Genomic DNA, 14972 nt, shown 5'->3' with positions numbered 1-14972 from the left:
CTCAGATCCAAGAAAGAGCTGAAAATCATTACTCCAGGGCATGTAGACAAATCACCAAGGAACTTGTTGAACAAAAATACCAGTGGTCTTCTCATTCACGCCAACCATCACTGACAGAGCTCATGTGCCCCCAAATCAGGGGATTTCAAACTGCTTCCTAACCTCTGAGGCACTTCAGAGGCCCCTTACCTCCAGGAATGAGGGTCCAAACAATCACAGTAAAACTCATTCTTTTGGGCTTCCCTGGTGGCGCAGGGGACACGGGTTCGTGCCCCGGTCCGGAAAGATCCCACATGCCGCGGAGCGGCTGTGCCCGTGAGCCATGGCCGCTGAGCCTGCGCGTCCGGAGCCTGTGCTCCGCAACGGGAGAGGCCACAGCAGTGAGAGGCCCGCGTACCGCAAAAAAAAAAAAAAAAAAAAAAAAAACAAACCTCATTCTTTCCCTCTGCTGATCTCGCCAACTCCCTATCCCCTACTATCACCACCAACAAACCTTTGTTGTTAACCACAGCAGCTCCTCTTTTTAGTCTCTTTTTATATATGGGGTTTCTTCAGGTGATTTAACTTAAAGATTCAGTTGTTTAAAAAAAAAGAAAAAAGAAAGTTAGAAGCCACTGCTATAAACAGCACCAGGGGTTGTTGTAGCCAGGAGGAGCTTAGCAGGCTCACTCTAAGCCAAAAGGACTTAAAGTAATGCTCTGCAGCCTGGGCAAAAATGGCCCAAGGGACAACTGATTGCTCACTTTGCTATAAGTGAATCTAAGAAGTGTGAGACCTCCACCCCAGGGCAGAATGTGTTCCTCATCTGTAAAATGAGAGGTTAGAATGAGGCCCTCTAAGATCCTATTCAGTTCTAACATGTAGTGATTCCAGTAAGGTTTTGGACATTAAACTGAAGCTGAATTAAAGATGTCAATGGGAAATACAGGTAGAGCTATCCACAGAAGGCAAATGCCATTTCTTACCAGAAAATAAAATTTATTATAGAAGGCAGCTGTAAAATTCAGGGTCAAGCCCTCAAAAACTCAACTAATTAGTGTCTCCTATTTTTCCTCCCATCCTTTACATAAACATTACCCCCAAGGTTTGGTCCCCAACTACCTTTTTCCCTCCATATTCTCTTTCCTTCAGCCAGGTGTGTGACTTTGTGGAAGTCACTTTTTCACTTTGGCATCAGTTAAAATGAAGGGCTGGGCTGGAAGATCTTTAAGAAACCACTTAGCTTTTGCATGAGGAAATCCAAATATTGTTCCACTGTGCTATATCAGAGGTGTGGCAGCTCATCGATATGAAACTCGGGTTCAAACAATGGTGCCCTTTACTGAGTACTTAATATGGATCAAGTGCTGAGCTAAGTGTTATATATAAAATTGCATTTAGTAACCATAATTTATCCTGTAGTCTTCATTTTACATATGGGATCAGACAGCTAATGTTCATGACCAGCATGCTTCCTATGTTATTGCTTCCTCCAGTAGTTTTAAAAGGCATCTATGTGATAGTTGAAGTGAGAGCTGAAGCTCTGGACTGAGCTAGCTAATACCAAATTCAGGATTAGATCTCACATTTATGACTCCTTAACAAGAGTTCTCTACCAAGTCACTCCTCCCAAAACTGGTAATCACTGCCTTCTAACTTCTCTATTCATTCGTTCATGCAACAAATATTTATTGACTACTTACTGCATAGGCAGCACTGCTCTAGGTATTAAGGGTACATTAGAGAACCTAGCAGATAAGCAGAGACAGCCAGCCGGCTCTCAGTATCTAACAGGATTGGTTCCAGGACCTGCTACAGATACCAAAAACCAAGGGCTCAAATCAGTCCTCTGTATGGGCGGGTTCTACATCTGCCGATTTGACCAACCATGGATTGTGTAGTTGACCCTTGAACAACATGGGTTTGAATGGTGCAGGTCCACTTATATGCAGTATTGTATGTGTATTTATTTTTTAAAATCCAGGTATAAGTGGACCCGCACCGTTCAAACCCCATGTTGTTCAAGGGTCAACTACAATCATAAAACCTCTGTTCTGGAGGAGCTCATATTCAATCACTGCTATCCATCCTCTGGGTAAAGATCGTGGACACAGCCTCCACTCTCCCCTTTTCCTCCAATCTCAGATTCACATGTCCTCTCCCTTGAAGTCGTGAATTCCCTAATGACATATGATGTTCAACATCTTTTCAGGTGCTAAGTTGCCATCTGTATATCTTCTTTGGTGAGATGTTTGTTAAGGTCTTTGGCCCATTTTTTTAATCCAGTTGTTTGTTTTCTTATTGTTGAGTTTGAGTTCGTTGTATATTTTGGGTAACAGTCCTTTATCAGATATATCTTTTTCAAATATTTTCTCCCAGCCTATGGCTTCTCTTCTCATTCTCTAGAGTGTCTTTCAGGGCTTCCCTGGTGGCGCAGTGGTTGGGAGTCCGCCTGCCGATGCAGGGGACGTGGGTTCATGCCCCGGTCCAGGAGGATCCCGCATGCCGCGGAGCGGCTGGGCCCATGGGCCATGGCCGCTGGGCCTGCATGTCTGGAGCCTGTGCTCCGCAGCGGGAGAGGCCACAGCAGTGAGAGGCCCGCGTAACGCAAAAAAAAAAAAAAAAAAAAAAAAAATAGAGTGTCTTTCAGAGTGGAAAGTTTTTACTTCAATGAAGTCTAACTTATTATTTCTTTCATGTATCAAGTACCATATCTTGGTGGTGTATCTAAGTCATCACCAAACCCAAGGTCATCTAGGTTTTTCCCTACATTATCTTCTAGGAGTCTGATAATTTTAAGTTTTACATTTAGGTCTATAATCTATTTTGTGTTAATTTCTGGAAAGTTGTATGGTCTGTGTCTAGATCCACTTTTTTTTTTTTTTGCATTTGCATGTCTAGTTGTTTTAGCATCATTTGTTGAAAAGATAATTCTTCTCTACTCTGCCTTTTCTCCTCTGTCAAAGAACAGATGATGCTATTTCTATGGGTCTGTTTCTCAACTCTCTGGTCTGTTCTATTAATCCGTTTGTCTGTTCTTTTGCCAACAGCACACTGTCTTGATTACCATAGCTTTATAGTCAGTCCTTCAACTTTGTTCTTCAATATTGTGCTGGCTATTCTGGGTCTTTTGCCGCTCTCTATAAGCTTTAGAATCAGTTTGCCAATATCCACAAAACTTGCTGGGGTTTTGATTGGGATTGTACTTAATCTACAGATTAAGCTGGGAAGCACAGACATCTTGGCAACATTAAGTCTTCCTCTCCATGAAGGTGAAATACGACTCCATTCATCCTTTGATTATGTTCATCAGATCTTCATTTAGATCTTCTACATATTTTTTTAAGTATTTCATTTGGAGGGGGTGCTAATGCAAATGATGTTTTTAATTTCAGATTCCACTTGTTGATTACTGTCATATAGGAAAGTGACTGCCATTTGTATATTAACCTTGTATCCTGCAACTCCACTGTAAAAGCTGGATTAGTTCCAGGAGTTTTTTATTGATTGTTTCAGATTTTCTGCACAATCATGTATCTATAAGCAAAGACAGCTCTATTTCTTCCTTCCAAATTTGTATGTCTTTTATTTCCTTTTCTTGTCTTATTGTATTAGCTAAGACTCCAGTACAATACTGAAAAGGAGTGGTAAGAGGGGACATCCTTGCCTTGTTCCCTGATTTTAGTGGGACAGCTTCTGGTTTCACACCACTAAGTATGATGTTAGTTGTACTTTTTTTTATAGATGTTCTTTATCAAGTTGAGGTAGCTCCCCTCTAGCCCTAGTTTGCTGACAGTTTTATCATGAATGGGTGTTGGCTTTTATCAACAACTTTTTCTGTATCTATTGATATGATGATGTGATTTTTCTTCTTTGGCCTACTGATGTGATGAATTACATTAGTTCATTTTCTAATGTTGAACCAGCTTTGAACGCCTGAAATAAATCCTACTTGTTCATGATGCATTATTATTTTTATACATTGTTGATTTCAATTTGCTAATATTTTGCTGAGGATTCTTTATTATTTTTTAATTTTATTTTACTTATTTTTGGCTGCATTGGGCCTTCGTCACTGCACACGGGCTTGCTCTAGCTGTAGTGAGTGGGGGCTACTCTTCGCTGTGGTGTGCGGGCTTCTCATTTTGGTGGTTTCTCTTGTTACGGAGCACGGGCTCCAGTAGTTGTGGCTCCCAGGCTCTAGAGCACAGGCTCAGGAGTTGTGGCACACGGGCTTAGCTGCTCCACGGCATGTGGGATCTAACGACGTGGCATCGAGCATTCTTGCATCTTTGTTCATGGGAGAGTCTGGTCTATAGTCTTCTTGTAACGTCTTTGTTTGGATTAGGTATTAGGGTAATGCTGGCTTCATGGAATGAATTAAGAAGATTCCTTCTGATTCTATCTTTTGAAAGAAATTGTAAAGACGGGGTATAATTTCTTCCTTAAATGTTTGGTAGAATACAACTATGAACCCAGTCCTTTTATCCTGGATGTCAGACATTCTGAAGTTTATTTTTATTTTATTTCATTTTAATGTTAGGTTCTTTTGTATTCCTTTAGGTACGTTTAAATCTTTGTTCTATTATTCAGTTAAGTTACTTAGGAATAGTTTGATCCTTTCAAATCTTTCTTTTACACTTGTTAGGCAGAACCAGAGTAGCCACTATTGTGGGGCTAATTTGGCCCTACTACTGAGATAAAATCCTTCTGAGTCTTCTATGCAATGCACCACGCATTAGGCGGCCTTTCCACTCTGGTGGACATAAGATGAGGCAATCTCTCAGAGCTCATTTTATTTGTTTCCTTCTTTTAGGGATCACTGCCTAGTACGTACTACCTGTTTTCTAGTGTCTGAAAACCACAGCTTCCTATATTTTGTCCCAGTTTTTAGTCAGCACCTTAAGTTAAATTCAGTCCCTAAAACTCTACGATGGCCAGAAGCAGAAACCCCCAGACTACCTAGATTTGATTCCTGGCTCTACCACCTACTAGCTGTCCAACCTTGAACCAGTCTCTCAGTGCTTCATGAGCGTTTTCTCATTTATAAAATGGGAATAATGATTATCTAATCTCTAGGGTTGCTGACAAAATTCCAAGAATTATAAAGTGCTTCTCCCAGTAAATTGAATACAAATTTGTTTTCTTTCACTTCTTCAACTTCTGTAGCTTCTCACTTACAAATATGAAATCTATTTAAAAATATCTACTATATTTATTATGAAAATTAGTACTATGATTAATGCTGTCAGGTACTAATAGTGATAATACCATTAATTTGAATGTTTACTATTTGTCAGGCATTATGGTAAACATTTGGCACATGAAATTTCAAGTTCCCTGATCTTTGTTTCTAAAGTCAAGTTAGCTTACCTTTTTATATTCCTATTATTCCAAGTTTCCCCTTTTCCCCTATATGTATTAGAATTGATTTTTCCTATATCAATGATGGAAAACAAAACCATTTTCTCATTTATTTACACTAAGAAGAAGGTAGCACTTAAATTATTTACAGATTTAAGTTCATATTTTAATCTAATTTTGGAAGATAACATCTCCTTTCCTTAAACTCCTTACTTTCTCCTAGTAAGAGAAAGACAGTACTAAGAACTTTCTCCCCATGACTATGTATTTGCCTCCAGACATAAATATGGAAAGATCAGACGATGGGATGCAAGAACTGTTGGGAAATGAGGTGATGTTCAGTGTCTTTAGAAGAATTCTACTCAAACTGAACAAGAGAATAGGGATAATAAACACATGCCTTTTTCAGGCCCCGAGAGGTCATGAGTGTAGTAAAAGATAACTAACTGTGACTGATAGGAAAAGCTAGGGCAGAGAGCACCTGAAAGCAGAGCAGTCAGAATGATGGTGAGATGAAGATGGGGGATGCAAGCACTGTAATGAGATATGTGCCCTCAAAATACTTAGAGGATCTAAGTGCAGACCTGACACTGAAAACTCTAACATGCTCAAGTAAAGGACAAGATCATACACTCAAGAAATCTGAGCACGTGGAAATTTAAATAATGATAATAGCAACTACCATTTATTGAAGGCTTACTATGTGTGGTCTAAGCACTTTACACACATTAATTTATTAAATCCTCAAAACAACTCCATGAGATAGATACTACTGACAACACCATTTTATAGATGAGGACACTGATGCACAGAGAAGTTAAGTCCGTTCCCCATGTCATGCTAAATGAACATCTGAAATGTTTAAAATTTTACAGGCAAAAAGTTAAGTTTTTGAGATATTCAAAACTGCTTTCACAGAAAAGTTTAATGAGTAAAATTTCACAAAGCCCTTCTTAAAAGTTTGCTAAAATCAATTCCAGAGAATTCCAACTGTGAAGTAATTTAATTTTAATTTGGGAGACTTTTATCTATTGTAATGTATCAATAGTTCAGAGTAATCTGAGAAGGGTGTAAGTTAGAGAACTTGGAATATTTCAGATAACGGAACCCACCGGGACCTAAAGCAGCACTCCAGATAGAACTTCAAAACCTATCAGAACAAAAAAGAAGTGTTTTGAGAGATTTCATGATGTCTACCGACATACATGTCAGGATAAGGACCCAAAGAAGGAGCGCATTATCAAGTTCTGTGCTACCAGTGCTATAATGAAAAAACAGCATGTGGTAACAGGGACCCAAAGAAGTTCTCCTTCTTTGCCATAGGAAATTTGGCTTCTCACCAGCCCCATACAAGCCAAGGTAGAGCTCAGCCAGTTTGGAAAGCATGATGGAATAATCTCGGAGACCTGTCACTATGTACTGTGTCACTGACAGGTCTTCATATGATGCAGTGCTCACTGCCCTCTCTCAAGATCTTAGTATCTCCACTGGATTACTCTTTCACTCATTCAGGCTACATTACAATCATCTGTACCTAAAACTCTTTGTACTGCTCTTCATTACTATTTGCAGACTAATATAAAATCAGAGTCCTAATAAAATATAAACACACTAGTACCACTTCCAAATAACAACTATATATGTAACTTCAGAATTTCATCTGTATACAGTCAAATGCACTGAGAAATCATGCCATTATCTTTTTCATAAAGATATCTTCTTTCATATACTTTTTAAACTTCAAAATATCATGAGGGACATGTGAATTCCTAGAGTGCTCCTCAGGAAAACACTGACAAAATCTTCCTCAAGTATTCCCCTATGAAACAAAACACTAAAGAATATTCAGTTATTTCTTTTATCTGTAGAAGTGAAAATGTACAGTATTGTGTGATTCCTTAATTAATGCAAGAAAATCCAATTATTTTTAATACACCAAGTTAATATATTTTATACCAGTTAAAATTGTAAAGTTGATAGATGGCAAGAGTAGGCTTTACTTTGAAGTTTTACTGCTGTTTTGTGTCCACATCATCTCACTAGTTTTTACTTTAACTGTAAAGAGAAACTGGAGTGTAAAGATAAGTGATGGAATGAAAGCAGACACCCAATTATCCACTAATTAATATTACTCCTGCATAATCAACTAGCAAGTAGAAAGGAGAAAACTTCAGTCTTTTTTTTTCCCCCACAACTCACACACACACTGTATTTTATTTTTACAAGAGATAAGCTGACACCAAGCATTGTAAATGGATGACCACAACAAAAGCAACGATGACTGCAATTATCAAACATGAAACACACTCATACGAGAACTTCAGTCTTATTAGAAAGTTTTACTTTTCTAGCCTTTACTAATCATAGCTTCTTAGCTAGCCGTTTATCTCCAGATTTCTAAGAATGTCATAAGACATTCCAATTAGAAAATTATTTAAGATGCCACTGGCACCTTAAAATTTTTAATGAATATCATTTGGTCTTTCATGGGTGAAAAACAGAATAGGCATCAGGTTTCAGATGCAGGTTTCATTCTTTAAAAACACAATAAAACTAGAAACTACAGAATACAAATAATCATTACCAGATAAACATCAACATTAGACTTTAAAAGCAAAGTATAAAATAAAGCATCACTATCTTCAGCCTCAGTAGTTACTCTTCAATATACTAAACCTACATTTTAGGTTGGAAATCTTTTTATCATTCTTTTTTTTCCACAGGAAAATTTTTATATGTAGTTCCTTTAAGTCTATCATAATTACAGACTCAAAATCTTTCACAATCTTACATAATATAAATCAATTGATCTCTCTACAATATTACAGTGGTTAGATGGCCCCTAATTAGCATAGCAACCTCAAATCATTAATAATTTGAAACTTAAAACTCTGGGTAGGAGTTGGGGTACCTGAGCTCTACTGTTAACTTGGCTGCTGAGTTTCTGTGAGACTTTGGGCAAGTCACTTATCTCGTGCTTCAGTGTCGCCATTTAAAATGGAAAAAATAAGACGGTCCTGCTCCATATCACTGACCATAATGGACATGAGATCATATGTAAAAAAAAATAAATAATTTTTTTAATGAAAAAGACTATAATTATTTATAGTTTTTTGGTACCAAATTCTTAATGGACTCAAATGATCCAAAGTTCATTCAACTTCTTACTTTTCGAACAATCATGGAGGAATTTGCTCACTGATAAGAAGAAATCAGTCTGATCCAATTAGTAATTGGTAACGGAAGGAGAGTATATTTTAGCTCTTAATTCCAAATAAAGTCAATGCAATAAATGTATTATGAAGATGTGTTTGTACATAGAATGCTTCATGTAAGTACGGACAACAAGCTATTTTTTAATAAATTCAACTAGCATTAGATTTCTTATTTGAATATAGCAACATAAAACTGATATTTCTCTCTTTCCATCCTGAAAAATCACCTAAAAGCAACATGAAGAATAAGAGACACAAACCTCGTTTTTGGCAAAATTAGGAGACAAACGACAAAATGAGAAGAGAGGCTGCCAAACTTAATAGATAAAGAATAGGGGTATAGGCTATAGGCATCAGAGACAGAATGTTGCAGTTGTAGATGCCAGAAAGAACGAAGTGATGGTGATGGGCACACCCTAATGTATAAACCCCTTGTTTGTATCAGTGGAAACAAGGAGCATGGGCTGAGAGCCAGAGCTCTCCTGAACATGGTTTGATTCCAATAAGTAGAGGGGGACAGTGCTAAATAAGCAATCACACAGACAAACTGTATTTGCAAAGAGAAGTCTGTCTCTGCTATCTATCTCCACTGACTGGGGCAAAATAAATTTTCTTCATCTTTTCCTCTTTTAACAGTCCAAAAAGAACATTCATCAGAAAAATGTTGCTATAGAGCAGATGAAAATCATGACAAATACTTAACCATTAATTAATAAAGCAATTATGCAATCAACTTTAGGTTGAGATTCACAAAAAATATAAAATCATAAAATTTTATTGACTAGCAGGATAAAGACTAAACTAGTATAATCAGTCACTCACCTCTGATTCATATTTTATTTTTTCTTCTTCTAAAATACGTGCACATTCTTCTTTCTGGTGTTCAAATTCTGATTTGAGAAATGTATGCTCATAGCGAAGTTTATTATATTCAGCTCTATACTTTTCTACTTCCTAAATTAAAAGAAGATTATAATTTATCACAAATTTATAAATGAAATTTGTACTCACTTCAAAAATCACCTTTTCAAAAATTTTAAATTGTTTTATATTAAGAGCCATTCTAAAAGTAAAAAATTAAGCTTAACAGAAGTATAAACAAATCTTGGAAAAGTTCTCATGACAAGAATGCTACAAACAGAACTAGCACACTCCTGAAAAGGTATCAGTAAAACAAATTACTCTTCAATTAATCTTATTTCCTCACTGATTCTAATAATAAAAATGTATTAGCATGTCAAAACTTTTGACCTCTGGGCTTAATAAAATAATATTTAAAAATGTAGCACACCTTTCAAAATAGATTTTAAAAATTAATTCTGTAATAAAATATAAAATACCCCCTTAAAAGTCAAAAAGGATGAATTTTAAGTAGGTAAATGATTATTTGAATGTTTAGTACAGTAACTCAAGGTTCAGTCAAATGTTACAATGATAGTCCAATTCAACACACTAGTCTGAAGTATATATGTAGCACCAACTCTCCTGACTAACCAAGAACACATGCAATGCCTATGCTCTAAAATTCTGCTGCCTAACACTTCAAAAGCTGCTGGCATTCTGAATCTCAATAAAAACTCAGGTAACAGAGCAGGAAGACGGAGACACTATTCCAACATACATCAAGGAATTAACAAGGAAAGCATGCCTCCTAAAATACTCAGCTCACTATAAATCTTTAGTTGAAAGATTTCTAAGCCTGTTTACAAACCAAGAAAGTGGGTTTTGTGATTTTATCAGAAACATACTTTTTAAAAAAAAAAAAAAAACATGCTTTTACTTAACTTGATCACCTACCTCAGATTTAAGTAATTTTTTATAATCCAAAATCAAATCTACTCCTAAACCATAATGCTCTGGTTACCCATCAGGATGATATTGAAAAGATGACTTTATCAAGCCAGAAAATCATTTATAAAAGAGGATTCCCACAACTGTTTTGTGCAATGACAGCATCACTAGTCTACAACTTTCCAAAGGGGACCATTTTGAGGGGGACAATATTCATTCGTATGTATAAGGCCCAGTATGTTTATTAAATAAAATAACGTATAAAATGTCTAGGATAGTACATAATATAGTCAATATCTGTCATCTCTTCCTGTTCCCTTTATTAAACATTCAGTCACATCATACCAACATTTCATATGAGGAGACTGATCTCAATCTGAAGAAAAACTAACAAATTTTTACTTTTCTGAGGCTGCATGAAATTCATTCTTTCATTCAGCAAACATTAATTGAGCACCTGTTGTATGCTAGGAAGTGTTTTAGGAACGTGGACTCTAACAGTGAACAAAACCAGATAAAGGTTCCTCCTTTCATACAACTTACATTCTAGCAGTTGTAAAAGGGAAAATTTTTAAAATAAGCACAATAAATATTATATAGCATATTAGAAGATTATAAATACTAGAGAAAAATAAAAAGTAGAGCAGGGTAAATGGGTATCCAAAAGTCTAAAGAGTGACAGGAAAGGCAAGTTGCAATATTAAAAGGAGGCAGGGGTTGGTCAAAGTAGGCCCTACTGGAAAGGTGAAATTTCAGCAGACTTGAAAAAGATGAGAATATTAGCCAAGAGATATGTGGCAGGAATAACAGCTAGGGCAAAGACTTGAACTGCACCGTTTCTGAAGAGCCAAAGAAACACCAAGAAGGCCAAATGTGGACACAAGAATGGGATCTGATCGTGTGCAGTCTTAAAGGCTGCTATAAGGACTCTGAGTAAGAACGGAAGCTGTTGCAGGGCTTTTGAGTAGGAGAATGATGCTTTTCCTCAAGCTTTTCACAGTCACATGTAGATAAATGCACAGTCCTTCTATACAAATTACTTACTTCATCCAGATGCCTAAAACATTCTCTCATTGGAGTTTCTAGTTCTTGTTGTATTTCAGCTCGTAACAATTCCAACTTTTGTGGACTTAATACCTAATATGTAGAGAAATATAGAACAATTCTAAATATGAAATCACAAATATTAAATTGAAGAATCAGACAAATTTCAAAGCTTCTCTCCTAATTATGACAATGAAATTAAACTAATAGAAATTTCATGATATACCTAATTTTACAATAACCATTATATAAATAGAACCATCATTTGAAACAAAGAAACTCAATTTCAAGCTCTCAGAGATGTCCAAAATTCCATTAACATGAGGTAAAGACAATTACTGATTATTATTATTGTTATTAATAGGAAAAACTATGTTGGCAGCTAAGATTATCATGTTGGATACAGTGGCTGATTCTATTTTCTAAAGCAAGCAAAATAAAGGTATAACAATTTGGTATACCACAGGAAATTCTTCAGACTTATTTTCAATCAGAGAAAGCTGATATTTACCAGCAAAATTACTTTAGGCTCCTCCATGTTATACTCTTATAGAACTCATATTTCAATAAGTATTTACGTAAGCTCCTTAAAAGAACACACAGTTAGTCTTTAGTCATCATGTGTTCCCAAAACCTCGCACTACTGCCTAGCACAAAGGAAACACTCGATTATTTCTTGAATCAATTAATTAATGAATACTAGTTGTAAAAAAAAAAAAAAAAGACCTAGTTTGTATTTACATTAATCTCTGAAAACTAAGAATAATATTTATTTGTTTATTCATCAATACTCCAAATATTCGAAAAACTTTACTGAATGAATGCCTACTATATGTAAAGCATTGTGCAACATACTATAATCTACATAACATACTGTTCTAAATTCCTTACATGCATTAGTTTATTTAATCCCTGCAACAATCCAGAATATAAGCTACATTATCATACCCCTTTTTATCAAAACTGAAACACACAGAGTCAAACTTGCTAAAGATTACAAAACCTCAAAGGAAGTATATCTCTCCCCATAAAAAGTTCACACTTTCAAGTGAAAAATAATTTATACATACGAATACCTATAAAAATAGGCAATACAGGCTTACCAGAAAGGTAAAGATGAACAAAAAAGATATTTAGGACAGAAAGAATGGCACATCAAAGGAATGGGAAAACTAAAGCTTAGGTAGAACCCAAAACCGAAGAATGGATAAAATATTAAATTCCTTGGGGAGAAAAATGATCCTCAAAGGTGACCTAAAGGCATTTTAGGTAGAACCACCCTAAGCACTACAGAAAATTTAGAATCCTGCGCCCCTGTGTTAATGTTGGTAGTAATCTCTAGACTCTCTGACACCAAGGCCATGCTGACACACTTCCATTAAACGCCACCTTGGAGAGCTGCATCCTGGCTGGAAACAAAAGGAAAAGAGGTGGGAGCCACATAGTGGAAGCTTCCTGAACACCAAGTTCATATTCTTATAATTTACTCAGTATTTAAAAATTTTTTCCTTTTACTTAAAATGAATAAATTACATAAATAAAATAATTCAAACAAAATAAAATATAATATTAAAAAACTAAGTCTTCTCACTTCAGTCATCTAGTTTCCCTCTTAGGAAGCAACCACTGTCAATAATTTATGTACCCTTCTTGAAGCAGTACACAGATATATAAGCATATATACTACTTCTAATTTTTCTATAAAGAAAGGCATACCATACACATTTTTCTGTACCTTGCTTATTCACTGAAGGTGAATAAGCATTACCATATGTATATTTTAGGAAGAAGCAAGATGAATCAAAAGTTTTGGTGGGAGAGAACTGGTGGCTATGGGAAGGAGAGGCAGTGAATGGGGCTAAAGAAACCAGATGGAAAGATCCTGTTATTATGGTTTATGATGTCAAGAGTCTATAATAATTTCAAGTCCAAAGTGAGAAGGAATGGTAATTAAAAAAGAATAAGTAAATGTTATTTGGATGCTTTTTCAAACAAACCAACTTTAAAAATAACAACAAACAAGCAAAACTGTGAGAAAATTAGGAATACGTGAACAAAGACACAACACTAAGAGGTTCAAAGAAATAAGTACTTTAGGTATGTAAATGGTATTGTGGAAACACTTTTGAGGAACTGCTTTGGTATATAATAGAGATGTACACTAAAATATTTAGGGTTGAGATGATATGATTTGCTTCAAAATAATCCAGAGGGGTTGAGAGACAGAGGCAGAAGTGTTAGAAGATAAAACAAGACTGGCTCAGAGATGGTAATTACTGATGCTGGGTGATGGGTATGTGGGGATGCATCGTACCACTCACTATACTTCTGTACTTGTTTGAGATTTCCATAATTAATTAAAATATTTTAATTAAAAATAAAAGTGCTGGGCTTCCCTGGTGGCGCAGCGGTTCAGAGTCTGCCTGCCAATGAAGGGGACACGGGTTCGTGCCCCAGTCCGGGAAGATCCCACATGCTGCGGAGTGGCTGGGTCCGTGAGCCATGGCCGCTGAGCTTGCGCGTCCGGAGCCTGTGCTCCACAACGGGAGAGGCCACAACAGTGAGAGGCCCGCATACCGCAAAAAAAAAAAAAAAAAAAGTGCTTCCACTGCCAGCAGATGGCATAGAGACCAGGTTTACCCTCCTGCCTGAAACAAACAAAAGACTGAACAAAAAAAACCACGATGGTTTTCAAGACATTGGACATAATGAAGCAAGGAAGATCCCTAAGAGACAGAAAACACAGAAGGTGAGCTTTGCAAAAGCTTCCTGGCCATGGCAAAGGACCACCTGAAAGGATTAGAGGGATGAGTATTTAGAGCTCTCACAGAGTTCCTTTTCCCAAAAGCCAGACTTAAAACTTCATTCCAGAGAGATACGAGTAGAGTACTCAGAAGGCTCTCAGTAGTGGGAATAATTAGCACTAAACACTAATCTGTTCTCACTTAACAAATCTTAAAAGCAAGACTCAGAATGATAAAACTGTTTCCAAGGAACTGTGTCCCAGAACAAAGCTTAAGAATATTTACCGGAATACAAAAATATCTAGCACTCACCAAAGTAAAATTCACAATGTCTAGCATCCAATAAATATTTACCAGGCATAAAAGACCTAAGAATAAATTTGACCAAGGACGGGAAAAACTGTACACTGAAAACTATAAGACACAGATGAAAAAAACTGAAGATACTCAAAAAATGGAAAAATATTCCATGCTCATGGATTGGAAGAATATTGTTAAAATATGCATACTACCCAAAGCAATCTACAGATTCAGTGCAATCCCTACAAAATGCCAGTGGCAGATTTCACAGAACCAGAAGAAATAATTCTAAAGTTTGTACGGAATGACAAAAGACTCTGAATAGCCAAAACAATCTTGAGAAATAAGAACAAAGCTGGTGGTATCACACTCCCTGATTTCAAACTATACTACACAGCTATAGTAATCAAAACAGTATGATACCGGCACAAAAACAGACACATAGATCAATGGAACAGAATACAGAGAGCCCAGAAACAAGCCCATGCATATATGGACATTTAATCTATGACAAAAGAAAAAAATACACTGCAGA

General features: G+C 36.4%; 1 protein-coding gene across 10 annotated transcripts in view; it reads right to left on the bottom strand.

Moving 5' to 3' along the window:
- CEP83 (centrosomal protein 83) overlaps positions 1-14972 on the bottom strand; it is a 219872-nt gene that overhangs the window by 54299 nt on the left and 150601 nt on the right. For all 10 annotated transcript variants that reach the window (XR_012324253.1, XR_012324252.1, XR_012324254.1 and 7 more), the window contains 2 exons: positions 11394-11486; positions 9381-9512 (listed from right to left, as the gene is read on the bottom strand). Coding sequence is in view for 3 of the 10 variants with exons in the window: in XM_073788346.1 (XP_073644447.1) it covers positions 9381-9512; positions 11394-11486 (225 nt within the window). In the remaining 7 variants the exon portion in view is untranslated. The remainder of the gene's footprint in view (positions 1-9380; positions 9513-11393; positions 11487-14972) is intronic.

This window comes from Tursiops truncatus, chromosome 11 (assembly GCF_011762595.2).
Source record: "Tursiops truncatus isolate mTurTru1 chromosome 11, mTurTru1.mat.Y, whole genome shotgun sequence".
Classification (NCBI taxonomy): Eukaryota; Metazoa; Chordata; class Mammalia; order Artiodactyla; family Delphinidae; genus Tursiops; species Tursiops truncatus.
The sequence above is the reverse complement of the archived record's forward strand: the minus strand, read 5'-3'. Positions and strand labels throughout refer to the sequence as shown.